General features: G+C 42.4%; 1 protein-coding gene across 1 annotated transcript; it reads right to left on the reverse strand.

The window, feature by feature from the left end:
* Window positions 1–13,158: 13,158 nt before the first annotated feature.
* LOC123038054 (uncharacterized protein K02A2.6-like) lies at window positions 13,159–15,674 on the reverse strand. The gene is made up of 3 exons (XM_044461513.1): window positions 14,838–15,674; window positions 14,486–14,676; window positions 13,159–14,317 (listed from the first exon to the last, which is right to left on the reverse strand). The coding sequence occupies exons 1-3, from the start codon at window positions 15,672–15,674 to the stop codon at window positions 13,159–13,161; spliced, it is 2,187 nt and encodes a 728-aa protein (XP_044317448.1).
* Window positions 15,675–22,627: the final 6,953 nt, after the last annotated feature.

Below are 22,627 nucleotides of genomic sequence, written 5' to 3' on the forward strand. Positions count from 1 at the left end.
ATTAGGGGCGATTTTTTACACCGTAAGGTAATCGTTTAAAGCAGTATGAGCCAGTGCTCGTTGAAAATGACGTTATGTCTCTGGATTCTTTTCCTAAAGTTATTTGGTGGAAACCAGACATTAAATCCAAACATGAAAAGAATTTTGCTCTGCCAAGTTGATCGATTATGTCGTCGATTCTTGGTAATGGGAATTTATCTGCTAATAATTTTTTATTTATTTGTCGGTAGTCAATAACTAATCTCGACCGTTTTTCTTCTGTTCCGGGAAGTGATTTCTTTGGCACAAGAAGTAATGGGCTATTGTACTCTGATACGGAGGGTTCTACAATGCCATCTTTAATTAGTTTTTCGACTTGTTCATCTATTTCTTCTTTTTGGCTATGGGGTGTTCTATAGTTTTTAATATAAACTGAAATGTCATCCTTCACTCTTAATTTTTGTTCATAAAAATTATTGGAAGATATTGGTTCCGTTTCTAAACCGAATATATCAGTAAATTCGGTGCATAGTTTAGTGAGTGTACTTTTAAACATTTCAGGAAAATTTGTTGTTTATTTGGAAAGGAACTCATTTTGTCTGATTTTGCAATCTGACCTTTGTGGTTTTTGATAGTTATCTAATGGTTCGTAGTCAATTTTAGAAATGTTTATAATTTTATTTGTATCAGTTATGTTTAAAATGCGGACAAAAGTATGATTAGAATTGGCTATAGTGCTTGCTATAATTCCGCCATCAGATATATACTGATTTTTAATAAGTATCTCTTTGTGAGACGTGTTTACATAAATTTGTCTTACAACTTCGGACCTAGCAGGAATTATTAAGTTATTGTCTATTGAATGTATAATCGGAATGTTGATCTCTTGATCGAAGTTTTCGGGTCTAGCTATTAACCAATCGTGATCTGTCTGAAAGTCAATTTGGCAATTAAATGTTTTTAGGAAGTCCATTCCTACTATACCATCACAGGGTATCGGAAAGTTATCATTATTCCTGTTTGTAGTTCTATAAATGCTAAACCTTTGGAGTACCTTCTCCTATTCCAGACATTGTTATTATTTTTGATGTGTCTATGTTATCATAGTTATTAGAGTTTATTTTTAAAAGACTTAAATCAGCGCCTGTATCAATTAAAATGGTTAAGGGGTTTTTGTTTGATAATTTTTTATTTGAATGTAAATGTTGAGACTAAGATTTATTTTATATATAGTGGTTTTGTGTGGCTTATTCTTCTTAAGGGAATTTCTTAGTTTTCCTGTTCAGTTTTTTTTTTTTTTTTTTTTTTTGGGGGCGGTGCCGCGGGGCCCACTTACCCGCCCAACTGACCGAGGGGCGCAGCCGTGTATCGTACGGCACGATTCGCGAGAAGATAGACGCAAGATAAGGAAATATGGGTAAAAGTCCGAGGAAAAAAGTAATAGAAAGATCAATTTTGTGCCAATGAAGCTAGTATTAATCGTTTTAAGAGCGGCAGAGAGTCAAGATTTGAGATTATAGGAAAAAAACTATTATAGCAGAACATAATACTCTGAAAGGCTCATGCAAGGCATAGTTAGATCTACAATAATTTAATATTAGAGGAATATGATTTCTAGTTAATCTACTTGGCGCAGAAAAGTTTAGCATACTTACCAAGTCGGGGGAGTCAATATCACCATGTATAAGGTTATAAATAAAGACAGTACCAAGTATCGTTCTACGGTTGGCTGGGGAGGGTCAATCAACAGAAGTCTACTTGAATAAGAAGGTAAGTTAATATTTGCATTCCAGTTTAGGCGCCGTAAAGCAAAAAGAAGAAAGTTTTTTTGTACTGATTCAATACGACCAATATGTATTCCGTATTGTGGACTCCAGACGGGAGACCCATACTTCAGAATCGGACGGACTAACGAAATAAATAATGTTTTAGTTAAATAAGGATCATCGAATTCTTTTGACCACCTTTTAATAAATCCAAGCCTTCCTCTGGCTTTATTAACAATGGACGAAATGTGATTTGAAAATTTTAGTTTAGGGTCCAAGAGAACGCCAAGATCGTTTACAAGAGGTATTCTATCCAAAGAGCGGCCACTTAATGTGCTTAGCTTGCACTTGGATGCGTTTAAATTTAGTAAATTATCTGGGCACCAGTTTTGAAAATTATCTAGATCGGATTGCAAGTCTAAATGGTAGGAAATGTCCTTATACTGCAGGCACAACCTAACATTATCTGCGTATATAAATACGCGAGAATGACTTATAACTGAGGGAATATCGTTAATAAATAATGTAAAAAGTAACGGACCCAGATGGCTCCCCTGTGGGACTCCGGAGGTAACACGGAGAATTTCAGAAATTGAATTTTTAAAAAGGACCTGACCCTTTGTGACCTGCCATTCAGATAACTTGAAATCCATTTAAGCAGATCAACTGGAAAACCTAATAGGTCAAGTTTTTGAATAAGAAGTAAGTGATTTACAGAGTCAAATGCTTTCCTAAAGTCAGTGTAAATGACGTCTGATTGAAAACTGCTATTGAAGCCTTTTATCACAAATGTAGTGAACTCTAGAAGATTTTTGATTGTGGATCTACGTTTAATAAATCCGTGTTGACACGGAGAAATGATTGATCTACAAAGATGCTTTTCAAAAAGCTTAGGAATAGCTGAAAACTTAGAAATACCTCTGTAGTTACTGGCTTCTAACTTGTTACCTTTTTTGAAAAGAGGAATAACAAATGATTCCTTCCAAATATTTGGGAATTGGGAAGTTTCTAGAGATAAGGTAAACAACTTGTGAAGTGGGGCTACTCTGGACAGAAACACACCTTCTGGATTTGATACAAAACACAAATCAAGTAGGCGACATAAAGAGTTTCGAACATGGTTTACTTAAAATAAAGATATGTCAAGCAGGCCGTCAATAAAATCATGCTGTGCTATAGGTAGTAAGACTTTCGATCCATAGTCAAATATGTACATTGAAAAATCTATGTTGCTGCTGCTCGCCTTCCCCACAGCTGGGAACCATTTTGTAGTACGGGCATAGAGGTGATCGAGCGTTTATAATCCAGTGGAGTCCGCTTGTAGCGTGTAACCATTATAGCATTTGTGTTCTGGATAGGACGAATCTACACGCGTTAGAATACGGCTCTAGCTCGTCGGCTTTGGGGGTGAAGGTCTTGCTTGTGTAAATCCACACACTTGCAAAAAATAATTATTGATAAGAGTGGAATTGATCGTGCTGCGACAAAAGATGAAATTAATTAAAGTTTTCATTTTTGTAATATTTTCAAAAGTATATAAAATTCTTAAATTTCCTTAGTAAAACTCAAAAAAAAAAATAGGGCAGAATATTCGGCGAGAAGATATACATTACAAAAAGAAATACATTAAAAATTAAATTAAATAAGTAAACATGTGATGAATAATGATTATAAATAATTATATACTAAAACGAGGATATAAAATAGTACTGTCTAATAACTTCAATGATTTCTTTCTTAAATTACTAAGCAGTAAACATAAAAATTATTTTTTCCTAATATTTAATATGTTAAATATTCTATTAAATTAATTAAATAATTTAAGTAGTCAATATATTGAATATACTATTTAATAATTAAAATAGTTAATATATATATTATACTACCTAATTAAAATAGTTAATATACAAATACATAGTTAAATATTATATATATTAAATTAAATTTAATATTTTCATTTTAAAGTTAGTAAAAAGCAGGCATGGAAAAAAAAAAGCAAAAATATTATTTAATTAAATATCCTTTAAATATATTCAATTTAAATATAGGTCGCTTTGTTTTATTATACTACCTAATTAAAATAGTTAATATACAAATACATAGTTAAATATTATATATATTAAATTAAATTTAATATTTCCATTTTAAAGTTAATAAAAAGCAGGCATGGAAAAAAAAAAGCAAAAATATTATTTAATTAAATATCCTTTAAATATATTCAATTTAAATATAGGTCGCTTTGTTTTCGTTTAACAATCATAGTATATTCAAATCTATTAACCTTTATTGAAATATTTCTAAATTTAATCAAGCAGTTTTATATGTTTTGTATTAAAAGTTATGTTTTTAGCTTTAATTTAAATATGTATAACGAAACTATGAATTAAATATGCAGATATTGATTTCTAAGGCATATTAAAAAGTTTTACATCAAGCTTCATTGCCTTATATACATAAATGCAATTTAAATAAACATCGTATTTAATCATCCAATGTGAAGTCATGTATGAAGTAAATTATGTTTTTTTTTATACTTAGATATATTTGGTCATTGCTAAAAAATTGTATACATTCGAATAATTAGTAAATAATGTAAATATAAAAGCAATACAATATAAGTATTTTTAATAATGTTCGAATTTTAAAATAAAGAGTATATTTCGACAGCGCTGCAGCGAATTTCTTCGCTTGTGAATACATGTGCACGCATACAGTCGTCGGCCGTCGAAGTAAGCGTGCAAGAGAGCGTCTGGCTCTAGAGCGCTCTCTCGCTGGCTTTTTGGGCAAGAGAGCGAAAAGCCAGTTGAAAAGCCAGCACAAAAAATTCGTGTGCAAAAAAATCGTATGGCGTTACGCATCTTAGAGATTATATTGGTCTTTGGTTTAACTATCTAAGCAAAGAGTATGTTGACCCAGATGTGATCATGTGTTGACCAATAGCCATGTAGTGTACCGAAGATCTTAAAGCGCAACATATCCTTTCCAAAAACTCTTCCCAGTCCTTCTGATCAGAACGCAAATAAGCTCTAATTGCTGATATCAATGAGCGATTAATTCGCTCGGAATCATAGGTCATAAACAAATAGCTCTCCAAATATTTAATGACAATGCTTTAATCTATCTTCCCAACTGGTTTCAAGAATACGTACTTAGAGAAGTGATTAAGAACAATAAAGATTCCGATGTTCCCGCTTCTCGAACGAGGACAGAGACCGGGGAAATCAATAAAAATTCGTTGGAAGAATCGCTGTGTTTCCGGAGCTTTTCCTAACGGTGCACCACCGCAGTGGTCTGAGAGTAAAGTTGGGTGCTTTAGTACTCTTACAAATCTCGCATTTACCAATATATTCCCTAAAATCTGAAACGAGACCAGGCCAGAAATAATGTCATCTAAATCCTTAGTTTTGTGTATGCCGCCGTGAGAGGACAAAGGAAGCGAGTTATTTTGGTAACCAGAGCTGCCAAGCACACTCGTCGTGCATTTGCTCACCCGTTAAGTGTTCAGCTTTTCGATAGAGATAGCCACTTTTTACTTTGAGGTCCGGTAAATTTTTCTTGCTTTTGAGTAGTTTGTGTATTCGGCCGATATAAAATGCTCCGAATCAAAATTGATAATAAGCCCTTCTACCAAATCCATGGCAGCCACCATCTCCTCGTTGACACGAGACAAAGAATCAGGCACTACATTTAGGGAACCCGATGCTCGATATCGAAGCTGTATCTTTGTAAGGCCCACCTAGCTAATCGCGAATTCAAATCGTGGTTTCACATCAACCATTTTAAAGAATCTTGATCACTAACGATCTTAAATTTAGGTCCGTATGCTCTGAAGTTATTTAGAGCTACCACTGCCGCTAAGCACTCTTGCTCAGTGACGGTATAATTGAGCTGCGCTTTGTTAAGTTTCTTGGAGATAAATGCGATAGGGCGCTCATCACCTTCCTCAGGCAACTGTACCAATACAGCACCTACCCCAGTTTTGCTCGCATCACAATGCATCGCAAAAGGTTTCGAAAAGTCTGGGCTACATAATACTGGAGCTGCACTAAGGCATTGTTTTAGCAGTTCGAATGATTTTATAGCGTGATCGGTAATACTAAATTTTCGTTTGGTGGTCATCCAATCCGTTAACGGAGCAGTATTCGTAGCGAAATTCGGGAATTTCCTGTAACATCCGCACAGTCCCATAAAACTCCTTAAGATTTTAGGTAGTGGACAATTAGTGATTGCAGTCACTTTTTCTGGGTCAGTACGAATACCTCCGTCGCATATTATATGACCCAAATACCGTACACGTCGCATGCAGAAATGACTCTTCCCTATGTTGATAGTCAAGCAGGACGCTTGATGTGAAAAGCTAATTCCCTGAGCACGTCCAGGTGAGATTCATAACTAGAGGAAACTATCAATAGGTCTAGGTAAATAAACACCTCATTCCTCAAATGTGCAGGAACCTCCATTAAACGGGACATTGTACTAGTTGCATTGGACAAACCAAATGGCAAATGTAAAAGCGGGTGTGGCCATTCCTACGTCAATCGAATGTGAAATTAAGTTTGTCTTTCCAAGACCCTCTTGGGTAAACGAGGGAAAGCAATTCACTATATTATTCAGTTTGCCCTTCTCCATTTCGGACAATTCTACCTCCTCTTGATGATCAAACTCTGTTGAAGCTCCCTCAGCCATTTTTAAATGGGTGGGAAGAAGATCGTATATCTTCCAGAAGTCAATACCCAAATATAGATTCTGCTTAAGAGAAGGTACTCATAAATGGGCTTATTTGATTGGACAAAGTATTCAACGATATGTGTCAAAAAATTTTTATAGCATTTTTTATGTCGGTTTACTATATTTTGTAGCTTGGAATGTTGGAGGTAACAAAAATGACAGAAATTAAAAAATAACAATTGTTGGCCACTTTCTCGGCCATGTAAAATTATCGCCCTTCGGAATGTTTAAATGATTTGTCGGAGTGAAAATCCCATTGTCCAAATCTGTGACTGAATGAATTTTTAGAATTCATCTTTGATGATTATTTGCTCGTTTGTGGTACAGTGAATATAGCCAAGCTTCGGGGTTCAGAAATATCACACAATAACTAGAAACAAAATGTAGAGCGAAAGAAGCGAATCTGTGGCCAGAATGCATGCCTAGCAGACGACACGATCAGTCGCGATAATCTAAGATAAAACATAAGTGACTTGTAAAAGTGTATTAAGAAATAAAAGGTGAGCATCAAAATAAAATAATGAAAATATTTTTTTTTTTAAATCAACGAACTAATAAATTCATTTTGCACTTGGGAAATTTAATCACTTGTATATAACTGGGTGCATTCGGTTTAATAAGTATATTTTCGACTCAAATTGCTTGTTGGTTTGACAACTTTAATTCTGACTTAACATTGCCATTTCAAATGAACCTCTGCACTCGCTCTTATTGCCATTACATTACTCAATTATACCTGGGAATTAACAAGGTTTTTTAATTTAGTATTTGCTGTATTCTCAAACTTTTTATTTTCATCTTTTCTGCTAACGTTTTTAATCGTAGTCAACCACCTATTTTTAATTTGTTTTATCTTGCAAGCGACAAGCGAAAAAGTTGAAAAAAGAGGATGTATTAAAGACAAATAAAATTTAAAAAACTAAATTGGTGTATTACAAAATGGGCGAAAAGACGCAAAGACAAAAAAAAAACAGTGATATGATTAAAAAAAGTGCAAATTATTTTATAACAAAATAATGATCGACGAACCAAATAAAGAGCGCATAAGCTCGGTGAGCCGAAGAGACGGGTACTTCTCGTATATCTCTACGCGCGATAGCGAAGTGCAAAACGTCTACAAAGAGCAACCCGGCTCTACTGCCAGTCGATACCCAAAAAGCAAGATCTTGCTCACTCTCTCCTCGCTCTTACTCTTACTCAATGTAAAACTCCACCATCAGAATCGACCCTTGGCACATCAACAACATGCAGCTGTAAAACTTTTGCAATCGCACCAAAAGTAACAGCAACAATATTCGGACGTTGATGCACTATGATCAGCGCAAACAAGTGGCCCTTACGACACCAAGCAGTGCTTGTTACGCGCGGAGCCTAATAGGCGTAAAAACGAGATCGCGAGAAGTTAAAAGCACAATGTAGAAGCGGACAGACTAAGATTACAAATACGTACGAGACTAATACTAATACTAATTTTGTGCTAGGTAAGATAAAATTAATGATTTTAGGCTTGGCAAAGAGTCGGTAGTAGAAATAATGTGGTATAGTCTATTATAGTCGTTACATAGTTCTCTAAACGGTTCATGCATATCAAAGATAGATCTACAAATATTTAATGTAAGAGGAACATAGTTCCTGGTAATTCTATTAGGCACGGAGAAGCTTATGCGACCCAGTAACTCGGGACTCTCCACATCCCCGTGAATAAGTTTATAGATAAAAGTTGTGCCAAGCATCGTTCTACGGTTTACTAAGGATGGTAGATTAATTAGGAGAAGTCTACTAGAGTAGGATGGTAAAATAAGGCTTGCATTCCAGTTAAGGCCCCGTAGAGCAAATAATAAAAAGTTCTTTTGCACAGACTCTATCCGGTCTATATGTACACCAAACTGAGGACTCCAAACTGCAGAACAGTTACTTTGTAACATAGGGATCATCGAATTCCTTTGACCACCTTTTAATAAATCCAAGTACTCCCCTGGCTTTATTCACCATAGAAGTAATATGGTCACAAAACTTAAGCTTAGGGTCAAGGAGGACGCCAAGGTCATCAACATGCGTAATTCTAGACAACGCGCAACCACCCAGCGTGTACGTTGCATATTGTGGGTTCACCCGAAAAAATGTCATTACTTTGCACTTAGCGCTATTTAAATCCAAAAGATTTTCACAACACCATGTTTGAAAAGCGTTTAGGTCAGATTGTAAGTCTGAACTGCTCGAAATTTCGTTATATTGCAGGCATAACTTAACGTCATCTGCGTACATAAGGACACGCGACTTTGTCAAGACTAGAGGGAGATCGTTTATAAATAAAGTAAAAAGAAGTGGGCCAAGGTGGCTTCCTTGTGGGACGCCTGAAGTAACTCGGATCAAATCAGAGATCGAGGTTTTAAAGAGGACTCGTTGAGTCCTACCACTCAGATAACTTGAGATCCATGTTAGAAGATCACATGGAAACCCTAATAAGTCTAGCTTTAATACAAGTAGCGAGTGATTTACTGAATCAAACGCTTTACTAAAGTCAGTGTAAACTACGTCAGTCTGCATGTTCTTTCTAAAGCCATTTATTACAAAAGACGTTAGCTCGTAGATCTTCGCCTTATAAATCCATGTTGACATGGAGATATAATCGATCTAAAAAGATGTTGCAAATGGGGTGTAATAGTGTTTTCGAAAAGCTTTGGGATGGCGGATAATTTGGATATGCCTCTGTAATTACTTGTATTGCATTTATTTCCTTTCTTATGAAGGGGAATGACAAATGACTCCTTCCAAATAAGTGGGAAATGAGATGTTTTTAAAGACAAGGTAAACAATTTGTACAGAGGTCTACACAGAGTTTCAGCACAGTACCTCAGCACGCAGCCTGGAACTCCGTCCGGACCCGGTGAATAGACAGGCTTAACTTTATGAAGATCCAAAAGAAGGGAGCTTTCGCTTAACCTCGTACAAAAAATCAAGTTCGACTTGGGTATGGCATTTGAATAAGACGGATTTGGACGGGATGAAACAGAATATGTTGTCTGGAAAAACTGGGCAAATAGATCGGCAATTGCCTGATCAGAATTTGCCGTAGAGTTTTCGAATGATAGTGATGCAGGGTAACAGGCTGATTTACGCTTAGTATTAACAAAATTATAAAACTGTTTTGGATCTTGTGAAAATTGGACCCTACAACGAGTCAAATAGCTTTTATAACACCGGGCGTTAAGCACGATAAAATTTGACCGAGCCCTTAGGTACCGAGAGAAGGCAGATTGTGAACCACACATTTTAAATTTATTGAAAAGTCTGGACTTAATATTTTTTAGGTGTGACAACTATTTATTAAACCATGGAGGTTTATTTGAAATTGACGGATAGTATAACGGAACACACAGATAAAAGAAGGAATTCAATGCATTATAAAAGATATTAACGGCCTTAGCCACGTTAGTGCATGAATAAAATTCGGACCAGTCATAGCCGGATATAAAAGTATTTAAAAGATGAAAGTTTGCCTTACGAAAGCAGCGGATTCGTTTAACCGACTTTTCGGATTTTTTATTCAGCTCTGTTCTTGCGTCTACAGTCAGCTCTAGAGTTGGATGATAAGGATCTTCCGGTTGTGTAAGTGGTGACGTTCTTGATAGGCAAACGCCTTCTGAATTTGAAACAAAACACAAGTCCAGTAAACGACCTAAGGAGTTCTTAACATGGTTCACTTGGGATAGCGCAATATCAAGCAAGCCGTCAATAAAGTCATGCTGCGCTAAAGGAAGTAAAATGTTAGAGTTTTCGTCAGGGGACCATGTCGCACTAGGTATATTAAAATCACCTAATACAATTAACTGATCTCGATCCGACGGTTTTTTGGAAATGGACTGAATAACTGAAAGGTGATTTGCATAAATAGGGAACTCAGATGATGGTGGGATATATGAACAAGTAATATATACAAAACTACCGGGAAACGATAATTTTATACCTAGGAATTCGATGTCATAAAATTCTTCGAAAGTTAGTAATTCAGACGAAAAGGTGGAGTCGACAGCAATCAGGACTCCACCTCCCCGTCTGGACTGACGATCAAGCCTATAAATTGTGTACTTACCCGGGAGAATTTCGGAGCTAAGAATATCCGGCCTTAACCAGGGGTCTCTACATACCATAATATTATATGGGAAAGAAAAACTATCCGAATACAATTTAGTCAGCTTACTAAGTAAGCCTCTTGTATTCTGATAGCAAAGAAGAAAAGAGGAGGCTAGTTTTTTGGGACAGAAGAGGATGTGGAGGGCGCTGGGGATGGTTCTTAATGGTGTTTTCCATTTCCCTGAACTATTCTTTTTTCTCTTAGCTTCGTACTCTTTTACAAATATGCCCTCGGGCCAGAAACTGGTGGAACACACAGATGCAAAAAGAGCACAAGGAATACCAATCTTAAATGATGATACTTTCCTAGCATAAGAAAATTTAAATTGTTCGACCTTCAAATCATCAACTTGGATTTTGTTACGGATATAAGCCGTGATATCCAGTGATGAGAGGTCTGGGGCGAGCCGTGAAACAAATACATGTTTTAGCTGGGGCACCCGAACACAAGTAACCGTTTTTGGTACAACACATGCAACCCTTTTTGGTACTACAGAATTTGTATCTGTACTACCAGTATCGGCCGGTAATCTGAACGTTAAGTCTACAGCAACGGCTCCTATCGCGGAATCGACTGCTATGTCGTCTAGTGCAGCGCCAAATACAACGTCCTCTAAAAATCTGACAAAAAAAAAAAACGAAGACAATATTCAACAAGCGGACCGGGCCATACAGACCGATAAGATCGTTCGTAACATCATTAACTGGAAGAAAAACCCGCAACCACTTTTCAAGGTAGAGCTGGAGCCAGACAGCAGAGTCTTGAAAAAAATAAAGTGCACCCCATTTATAACCTGCAATACCTATTGCACCGAAGAATTAAGGTGGAAGAGCCTTATAAGAGGAACGGCCCGGTGCAATGTACAAACTGTCAGGAGTATAGACACACCAGGACATACTGCACACTTACATCAGTCTGTGTAGTTTGTAAAGACTTTCACAATTCCTCCAATTGCCCTGCCAACAAAGAAGACCAACAAATGAAGAAATGTGGAAACTGCGGAGGATCAAACACAAACTACAGGGGCTGTGTGGTCGACAAGGAGCTGAAAAACCGCATGCGACGATTGACAACAACGCGTCATCGAAACAATTAAAACGTGTACACTTTGTAAGGATGCTCTCTGGCCAGGATATAACTCTCAGTCGGATCCAGAGGTCCTTTTACAAGAAATTTGTAAAGTCACTGAGACATAGGCAAGGATGTTCCAGGACCTTCGAGGGTACAATGACATCAGAACACCAAGTCCTTTCGGGACGGAAAATTCCGCGGGCTGGACCTTCGGGCGTGGCCGCAGCCGGGTTCTATCGTGGTCGGCCGAGATATGAGGTTCGAGGGGCCGAGAATCCCACGGGCTGGACCTTCGGGCGAGGCCGCAGCCGGATTCTATCGTGGTTGGCCGAGATACGTGGTTCGAGGGGGCCAAAAATCCCACGGGCTGGACCTTCGGGCGAGGCCGCAGCCGGATTCTATCGTGGTTGGCCGAAGTATGCGGTTCGAGGGGCCAAGAATCCCAAGGACTGGATCTTCGGGCGAGGCCGCAGCCAGATTCTATCGTGGTTGGCCGGCTGAAAGCTAGTTTGATTAGTCAAAGTCGGAAGGATCTGCCGTTCCGCTACGGTGTAGGATTAATGGGGCCAGTGAGAGGATCTTCCGTCTCACCGTCGGAGTTAATAGGATACGAAGGGCTCTGCCAGTTCGCGGTGGGGTATTAGGGGAGGATGCGTGAGAGGATCTTCCGTCTCGCCGCGGGGGTTAGTAGGACACGAAGGGATCTGCCACCTCGCGGTAGGGTATTAGAGGAGGACACGTGAGAGGATCTTCCGTCTCGTCGTGGGGTTAATATGACACGAAGGGATCTGCCACTTCGTTAGGGGGGGGAGAATTAAGTAGGAGAATGAGGGGATCTTCCACCTCACAACGCAGGCAGGTTAGTGGATGAAATTCAGAAGATCGTGATAACGTGTACGTATATGGTGCAAATAATTTACCGCTTCCAATTGGGTCATCGGTCACTAATGGCCTGAATCCCTTGGGGAACAAAGGGGTACGGGGTAAAAATAAAATGAATAACAATCCGGCTTGACGTTTCTTTTCGTACGAGTTCACTCAGTTTAATTTGTTGTTTTAAATCGTCCCTGTTTTTCACTGCGCCGATTACACTGATTCACTAACCTTATTTCCTACCGACCGCGTTTTCTTTCACACGTGTTTTCTTTACTTATTTTGTCCGCGTGCGCGACCGATCGCTTCGAAGTCCAAGAGCCGAGAGCCCCTGCCGGAAACCGCCGTGTGACCCTCTCATCCTTTTGGACCTTTCCTACCCAGGTTGGTTTGGTATTTTCTCTATTTTCCAGTATTTTTCTCTATGGTTGCCACCTCGGGCGGGTGGTGCGGAACCAAACTTGACCTATTTTGGTTTTATACCCAATAATCCATATGATCGCTTAACCATTACTAAATTATAATACTTCATTTTATATCTCTTACATACTAATGGTATTAATGTGATACTTAGACAACTATTGCTTAAATATATATTGTGGCGGCCTAGCCGTCAGGCGGGATCGTCACACCCACCCCTTTCCTACCGGGGGCTGATGATGAGCCCCCGTCACTCTTTACGGTGACGAGGTAATGCCAATCCATGCCCTTGACGGCGAAGCGAACGCTGTGTCCTCGTCCGGCTTTATCGGGCGCCCTCTCGGCGATCAGACGAATGGCCGATGCCGGCAATCGCCGGAGTTCGCCCGTCCCAATCCAACCTTCAGGTAACGGGGCTAACTCGTCTCGAGGTTTTATCGGAGTCGCTATGGATGAGGTCAACTCCTTCATGAACGACCCGTCCCAACCGGTCCCCTGGATCTTGGTCAAGACCTGATCGAGTAGGGTAGGGTTCTCTTGTGGACAGTACGGGGCAGTATATTGGACCTCTACCCCTATCGTGCTGAAGTACTCTTTCAAAGTGCGACTGGTAAATTGAGTACCATTATCACAGACGAACTTCCGAGGGATGCCGACCCGACCCAGTATCCGTTCCCGGAATGCTTTCTGAACCTGGGCGGCGGTAGCCTTCGGTATCGGGATCAACTCCACCCATTTAGAAAAGATGTCATGAAATACGAGGAGCATGGTGTTTCCGTGCTTCGACCGGGGTAGCGGGCCGACAAAGTCTGCGCATAAAACGTCAAACGGTTCGCTTGTTACGCGGGTTAGCATTTTGCCTGCCGCTTTCGTCTGGGCGGTTTTAAACTTCTGGCACGACTCGCAGCGCTGGACGTAACGCTTCGCGTCTCTAAACATGCCGGGCCAGAAATACCTCTGAGATAGTCGAGAAATGGTTTTTCGGACGCCCAGATGTCCAGCCGTGGGCGCGTCGTGGCATTCTCGAAGGACTCGGACCCTATTTGAACTAGGGACGCACAGCTTCCACGGGAAGTAGTCCTCGTCATCCGCTCTGTGTCCCAAATTCCGGTATAGTTGTCCATTTTTCATCATGTAGTCTGAGAACTTCTCGGGGTACTCTCTTATCTTAACTTGCATACCTTGGATCCATTTACAGTGTGTCTCCACCTCGGCCATCTGTTGCAAGACTTCACAGGGTTGCCGGGATAACGCGTCCGCCACCACGTTCACGCGTCGGTACCGCACGTCGAACTGGAATTGTTGCAACTCCAGCGCCCATCTACCCGCTACCCGACCGGAGGGGCTTTCGATGGAGTTCAACCATTTGAGGGCTAGGTGGTCGGTAACCACTTCGAACCGATACCCTTACAAGTAGCACCGCATTTTCCTAATGGCCCATATAATGGCCAGACACTCTTTTTCCGTCGTCGTATAATTGCCCTCCGTGGCCGTGAGTCGACGGCTGGTTTACGCGATGACCCTCTCCTGGCCTTCGATATCTTGCGACAAGACTTCTCCTAGTCCCACGTCGCTAGCGTCAGTTTGCAACACAAACGTCTTGTCGAAGTCGGGACATCCTAGCACGGGGGCGGTGGTTAACCTCCTTTTCACCTCCTCCAGCGCACTCTGTTGTTCGGGACCCCACGACCACTTCCGGCCTTTCTATAACAGGGCCGTCATCGGTTGTACCACGGTTGCGAAGTTAGGGACGAACCGGCGATACCAAGATGCCATGCCTAGCCACTGCCGGAGCTCCTTGAGACAGGTAGGGGACTTAAGGTTGGCCGTCACTTTCTCCGGGTCGGTTTGGACTCCTTCGGCACTTCGGCCAGATTGGACAAATGTTGTTCCTCCGTGGCGCCTATAACGATGATATCGTCCAAATAGGCGAAAGCGAACGGCTCCATGTCCGCACCAATCACGCCATCCAAAGCGCGTTGAAAGGTTGCTCTTGCTGAGTGAAGCCCGAAGGTCATGACCTTCCACTGGTATAGGCCTCTGCCCGGAACGGTGAAGGCCGTGAATTGGAGGCTGTCCTTGTCCATGGGTATTTGCCAATAACCGTGCTTTAAGTCCAGCGTCGAAATGTATCGGGCTTGCCGTAGCTTCTCCAGAATGTGGTTGATCCTGGGGAAGGGGTACGCGTCGGGTACTGAGTGAGCGTTTAATTGTCTATAATCAACACACATGCGCCATTCACCCGTCTTCTTTTTGACCAACACTATGGGTGCGCTATGCGGACTCCGCGAAGGTTCGATGGCGTCTTCGCTGAGTAGTTCGTCAACTTGGGTGTCGATCACGCTCTGCATTGCCGGGTTCCTTGGGTAGTACCTTTGTTTCAAGGGTTTATCGTCTCGCATTATAATCCGACGAAGCTCCTTGAAAAGCGCCAACTCGCGGGTGATGAATTCCCGCTGGTCGGGTCTCAGATCATCCTCTTCCGCCATTGGTTCTACACCCTCTGCTTCGTCGATTTCATCCGGAAAGTCCTCCAAGGCCCTTCCCGGTCCGTCGTGCCTCCTGATCTCGTCTCCTCCGTCGTTCTTTAATTCTCCTGATGGGGCCATCTGACGCATGATCCGGTTGTGTGCGGGGACCTCACTCTGCTCTGTATACATGGTGTCCTTATCGTCGGATTCGTGACTCCCTAGAACCGTCATACTCCTTTCTTCGAGTATTTCCGGGTTCGTATCCTCTGATGATATCCGATCGATTTTACTCGGCCGCAGTCAATTTTACCTTTAAGGTAGCATTGCCGCCAAGAAATCCATACCATAACATGGTTGGCATCACCAAGAATGGCATCCACACTGGCGTGCCAGCTTACTCCACGCGAGTACGCCATAGCTTCTTCACTGCCAGGCTTGACCGAGGACCTCACTCTGCTCTGTATACATGGTGTCCTTATCGTCGGATTCGTGACTCCCTAGAACCGTCATACTCCTTTCTTCGAGTATTTCCGGGTTCGTATCCTCTGATGATATCCGATCGATTTTACTCGGCCGCAGTCAATTTTACCTTTAAGGTAGCATTGCCGCCAAGAAATCCATACCATAACATGGTTGGCATCACCAAGAATGGCATCCACACTGGCGTGCCAGCTTACTCCACGCGAGTACGCCATAGCTTCTTCACTGCCAGGCTTGACCGAGGACCTCACTCTGCTCTGTATACATGGTGTCCTTATCGTCGGATTCGTGACTCCCTAGAACCGTCATACTCCTTTCTTCGAGTATTTCCGGGTTCGTATCCTCTGATGATATCCGATCGATTTTACTCAGCCGCAGTCAATTTTACCTTTAAGGTAGCATTGCCGCCAAGAAATCCATACCATAACATGGTTGGCATCACCAAGAATGGCATCCACACTGTGCCAGCTTACTCCACGCGAGTACGCCATAGCTTCTTCACTGCCAGGCTTGACCGATCCTCTAACGCTATCGTAGTGACGATCTCTTGCATCTCCTCAGATCTTGCTACCATACGGGCGTACCCTTCACTCGCAAAGCTCCTCGTCGCTCCCGTATCCACCGTGGCATCCGTGCTTATCCTTAATGGTGGGTTTCTTGGTGCCGGGCTGTTACTGCGTTCGTCTCCGCTGCGCCCGCATCTCGGCGAAGACGTTGTTTGTTTCCCGGGGCATCTCGGCGACAACAGTCGACGGTCAATGTGTCCCTTCGACCGCAGTTCCAACAAAAGTTCAGACGTGGGTTAGTACAACCCCGCTTAAAGTGACCGACTTCTCCACATCTACTACAAGCTCGTTGAACGTCGACGTTTGTGAGGGGCTGTCTGATCATTCGGTGAGTTGCATTCCCTCCTTGAACGGGTACCCCGTAGCCTCGAAAGGGGTTCGGCGTCAGACGGGCGTTGGCCCTATCCCGGTCTGCAGTCACCGTCCTAGAAATACCTGCGCGACTCGACGTCAGCTGTCTCACACTTTCGTATTCCGTTGCCATTTGGGTTAATTGCTCCAGCGTCGCGAACTCGTGGCGTATTTTCGTAGATCCGATAGAGTTCTTCTTCCTTTTGGTATGCGGCTTGCGATTCGCTTCCACGAAACTCTGCTCACGTAGCTGTCTGTAAGCGGCTCGTGCGGAAACACCATGCTGCCCTAACTTCCAAAATCTCTGATATGGCGCGGGGTACTTCCTCCAGGTTGATCCCTATGTTGCTATCTTCTCTTCAAGTTCGGCGATCAAGGTCAGCGGGTCCGACGCCCCGTCGAATCGTAGATTCCACTTATGCATCCGCTCGGCTAGTAAATGACGAGGAAGAGTGATAATAAGTGGAACTTCTGACTCTGGCGGCTTCGACGCACCATGATTTCCGAGTGATGAGGCGATAAAATCTCGTGACGCGCCAGGATGGACTCCTCGATAGCTTGTCAGTCTTCCGGGAGAGCTATGGCCGGCGAAATATGGAACCTAACTCTGGTCAACTTGGGTTATCTTGGCTCCCGGGGTGAACCCTTTGTCGCCTCCTAGACGGTTCGGAGTGACGGCTCTCAAGCTGTACTGATCCTGTAGTTGAGCGAGTCGTTTCCACACCGACTCTGGAAACGATGCTGTGCTTACGAGTGTAGCGAACGCCTTCTGCGTTTCTGCTACGGTGCCGTCGGCGCTAAACCCGAACTCGAGTGCTAGAGAGGCTAACTCATCTTTACGCCGGGCATAAATCCATCGTACTCCTACGCCTGGGTTTTCTATCGAATCGGCTACCTCGTACTCGCCGTCGGACTCCTTCGTATTAGCCATGGTTTATTGTAATACGTGAAACTTCTTCCTTTTCCATTGCTTTATCTTTTCCTTTGCCTTTCCTTTTGCTCTAACAGTTGTAACACTCGGCAGGGGCGCGATCCTTCGGGATAAAGATCTTTATTTTAGTGGGTCTTTAGGCCACTTTGGTGTTGCTCTCTGGCCAGGATATAACTCTCAGTCGGATCCAGAGGTCCTTTTACAAGAAATTTGTAAAGTCACTGAGACATAGGGCTAGAGAATAATGTTCGCGTGGCGAACGATGATTTTTGATCAATTGTCCCGAAGATTCTACGCATATTCGCTCGAGGATGTTCCAGGACCTTCGAGGGTACGATGACATCAGAACACCAAGTCCTTTCGGGACGGAAAATTCCGCGGGCTGGACCTTCGGGCGAGGCCGCAGCCGGGTTCTATCGTGGTCGGCCGAGATACGTGGTTCGAGGGGCCGAGAATCCCACGGGCTGGACCTTCGGGCGAGGCCGCAGCCGGATTCTATCGTGGCTGGCCGAGATACGTGGTTCGAGGGGGCCAAGAATCCCACGGGCTGGACCTTCGGGCGAGGCCGCAGCCGGATTCTATCGGTTCGAGGGGCCAAGAATCCCAAGGGCTGGATCTTCGGGCGATGCCGCAGCCAGATTCTATCGTGGTTGGCCGGCTGAAAGCTAGTTTGATTAGTCAAAGTCGGAAGGATCTACCGTTCCGCTACGGTGTAGGATTAATGGGGCCAGTGAGAGGATCTTCCGTCTCACCGTCGGAGTTAATAGGATACGAAGGGCTCTGCCAGTTCGCGGTGGGGTATTAGGGGAGGATGCGTGAGAGGATCTTCCGTCTCGCCGCGGGGGTTAGTAGGACACGAAGGGATCTGCCACTTCGGTAGGGTATTAGAGGAGGACACGTGAGAGGATCTTCCGTCTCGTCGTGGGGTTAATATGACACGAAGGGATCTGCCACTTCGTGAGGGGGGGGAGAATTAAGTAGGAGAATGAGGGGATCTTCCACCTCACAACGCAGGCAGGTTAGTGGATGAACTTCAGAAGAACGTGATAACGTGTACGTATATGGTGCAAATAATTTACCGCTTCCAATTGGGTCATCGGTCACTAATGGCCTGAATCCCTCGGGGAACAAAGGGGTACGGGGTAAAAATAAAATGTATAACAATCCGGCTTGACGTTTCTTTTCGTAAGAGTTCACTCAGTTTAATTCGTTGTTTTAAATCGTCCCTGTGTTTCACTGCGCCGATTACACTGATTCACTAACCTTATTTCATACCGACCGCGTTTTCTATTGCTAAAATATATATTGTGGCGGCCTAGCCGTCAGGCGGGATCGTCACAACTTACTCAAAAACGACGCCGGGACGGCTGCGAGATCCTCATTTGGTCAGCTAAATACCCAGAAGGGATTCTCTTACGCCAATGCCCTTCGAATAGGAAAGGGAAACCCACTCCAGTCTTATCTATGAAACGTTCAGCAGGTCCCAGGACAGTCTCAAAGTACACTGGAAGCTATGATGGTTACTATGAAACAAGATATGAATTTATGTCCGTCATAAAAAAGGACCATGCAAACACTGGTTCAAAACCAGAACATGGTGTTACAGTTGGTTGCAGCTAAGCAGTCCAAATAATTGATGGCAAATCTACGAATAACCATGTAAAAAGCCAATGCCTTTTCCCGGAACAAACTTGAAATAACACAGTTCCTGAATAAGAATCAAATCGACATTATGCTACTGATAGAAACGCACCTCACAAACAAATACAATTTCCAAATAAAAGGCTACACCTTCTACCGCACAGATCATCCAGATGGTAAAGCCCACGGCGGAACCTGCATCCTAATCAGGGAACGCATCAAACATTACTTTCACCAAAGGTTTGCATCTAATTACTTGCAGGCCACGTCTATCAAAGTGCAGTCAGGTAACGGAGACCTTTCCCGCTGTTTACTGCCAGCCTCGCTTTCCAATTACTGAAGGACAATTCATGGATTTTTACAACGAAACATTATTTATTTATTTATTTCTGAAACATTAATTTTTTTTCGGGGTTTCGATGTTATTTTGGGAAGAAAGCGTGGTTGCTTCGGCTTGCTCCATATTGATCTGAGGACTAGGCTCAGTAGTTTTGCTTTTGCAATTCCTCTGGAGAAGTTAAAGAGCAGCCCGGTGGGTCTAAAACTTTTCAGGTAGAGGTCGCTAATGAAACAGGCCCAGCATCCGGAGATCAAACTAAAAATTATCAGGGTACTAATGGAGGTAAATATAAACTTTTGGTTGTTCTTCATAGGCAACAATTATTTGTTTCTTGGTTTACTCCCGAGATGAAATCTGATGATGTTATTTGTATAAGAAATATACTTACCAAAAAAAAATTAGACCGCAAAAAAACGAGCACAATGTGATTGATTTGTGTCTTTTAAGTGTTAAGAGTGTTCATCGTGAGGCACAAAAGTTGCTGAACCAAAAAGTTTGACATCGCGACAGGCGTACCACAAGGAACCATTCTCGGACCCAGTCTTAACCTCGTATATACGGCAGAAATACCGACTATCCAGTTTCACATCTCGGAGTATAGGCGTCTTACTTGGAGGAAGCACATTTAAGCAAATCGCAAACAAATAAAACACAAGTCCCGGCAATTGCATGAACTAATTAATAACCTAGGGTATCTGCGTAGCGGTTAAAGAACGCAGAGGGTATGTTTGTCTATTAAGAGTAAACATTAGGTGTTTACACGTTTTAGCTCGTTTAGTTTAATACGCCAGTCAGATAGCAACCTCTCCACTAAAGCAAGATAATCAGCAATTTGTCGAATGATTTAGACAAACAAGACAGTAGGCTTATTGGTCTGTACCATGACGGAATTGTGTGGTCTTTTCCGTGCCTCGGTATCATTATGATAATAGTATCTTTGGGTACTAGCCGAGATCATTGATCCCATTAAAGATTTTGCAAACGACCTCCATGTCATAGCTTGGAAGTTTGATTAGCATTTTTGGGGTTAGTAAGTGATCACCTGGAGTCTTTTTCGGTTTTAGTTCCCTACTGATTAATTGATTTCAGTGCATTGGTGGCAAGACAAATAAATTTGAAGATGTGAAGCAAATATTTCAGCTCTGTCTCCGTCGTTTCGGGCCCAGAATCCTGAATAGATTTTTTTTTGGGGGTAATCGTTTCGCTCGAAGCGCTTAAATTTGGGTGAGCCCTTCATAGGGGATTCTTTATACTGGTTTGCGAAAGTTTTTCGATGTGCAGCTGTGCGTTTTCTGCCTGCTGCTGGAGAGCAAGTGCGAAAGAGCGGGTTGCTTCCTTGGGGCGTTGTTCTAAAGATCGCGATCTGTTGGTCTGCCAAGCACGTCGCAAAACGCTTTTTTTTCCGCATCAGCTGTTCGATTTGCTGATTGGACTTATAGTATTTGTTTGCTTGTACTTCGTTCCCTTGTGGTGTGGAGATATTGGCTGCTGCAACGAGTACATCTTCCAAAGCTCCAATAGTGCAGTTGATGTCCTATTCCATTCCAAGTTGAGGGGCGAGTTTTATAGAAACTTACATTCATTTTGTATTTAAGCCAGTTAGTTCTGTGTGACGTCAGCCTGAGAGGGTGTTCGATTATGTCAGGGCTTTGAAGAAGTGTTCTTAGCAAAGGAGAGTGGTCTGAAGATAGTTTAGAAAGCGGCACTTATAAGATTTTGAGATATGTTTTTTGGGTCTGCTGGCCAGTATATTGGGCTTCCAAGGTAAACATAGTCCAATTTGTTTTTAAAATGTATAATTGCATTGCACAATTGCCTTCCTTTGTCACAAGACGCATTGTAGTCTCCTGCGGCTATAAAACGATCCCCAAGTTAGTTGTAGAAATCCATGAATTGTCCTTGCGAGATTGTAAAGCGAGGCGGGCAGTACACGGCAGCAAATGAAAGGTTTCCGTTACTTCAATTAATTTTTATAGATGTGGCCTGCAAACATTTGGTGAAGGTGGTGCTTGGTGCGTTAATTGCGTCTGGTTAAGACTCCGGTTCCGCCGTGGGCTTTCCCATCCGGATGATCTGTGCGGAAAAATGTATAACCCCTTATTTGAAAGTTTTATTTGCTTGTGAGGTGCGCTTCTACCAGCAATTGTGTTAATTCAAGTTTCTGCCGTTAGACACCATTGGCATTCCACATTGATATTATTAGATAATGCATCGATTATTTAGACTGTTGTGCTGCGAGCACCTTTACCACCATGTTCTGATTTTAAAAACAAGTGTTTGCATAGTCGTTTTCATAAATGACATTAGTTTCATCATGCTTTGTTTCAGGGTAAACATCATAGTTTCCATTTTGGTATATGGTGGGTATCCTGGGGCCTGCCGAAAGCTTTCTATCGCTTGTCGCATGCTACTCTTCAGCTCCCTGTAGTTCCCACAATTTTTTCTAACTTGGGTTTTCTTTGTTGGCAGAACAGTGTAGAGTATTGTCGGCGTCCCCGCAGGCTTCGCAGACGACCCGAAGTGTGCAGTATATCCTAGGGTCTCCATAACCCTGCCAATTAGTGCATTTCACTGAACCATTACATTTATGCGGTTCTCCACAGTTATTCTATTGGTGCAATAGATATTGAAGCTTGTACATCGGGTGCACTTAGTTTTTCTTCAAGGATTTGCTGTTAATAACATTCTTGGCGGTAAAACCGTTTTCTTTTAGGGTTTTTTTTTTCGGTGCTGGTAATGTCAGGTTCGATTTCTGTTATTACTTCTTTGAGCACACGCACACAGACGAGAGAAATAGATTATCGCGAATACACATGGAGGAAAAGCTGACTAAACGCAAGAGCTGACAAAAACCCAACAGGCAGTCCTTGAGCAG

This window comes from Drosophila rhopaloa, unplaced genomic scaffold, assembly GCF_018152115.1.
Source record: "Drosophila rhopaloa isolate 14029-0021.01 unplaced genomic scaffold, ASM1815211v1 contig_4, whole genome shotgun sequence".
In the NCBI taxonomy this organism is placed as follows: Eukaryota; Metazoa; Arthropoda; class Insecta; order Diptera; family Drosophilidae; genus Drosophila; species Drosophila rhopaloa.

Excerpts from the sequence above, each read along its gene's own strand:
- LOC123038054 (XM_044461513.1), bottom strand. The coding sequence starts at position 15,674 with ATGACGGTTCTAGGGAGTCACGAATCCGACGATAAGGACACCATGTAT. Across the intron at positions 14,677-14,837 it reads ATTTGTCCAATCTGGCCGAA|AAAGGCCGGAAGTGGTCGTG; the intron begins GTGCCGAAGGAG and ends GCCCTGTTATAG. Across the intron at positions 14,318-14,485 it reads GGCCAGGAGAGGGTCATCGC|CCCCTCCGGTCGGGTAGCGG; the intron begins GTAAACCAGCCG and ends CTCCATCGAAAG.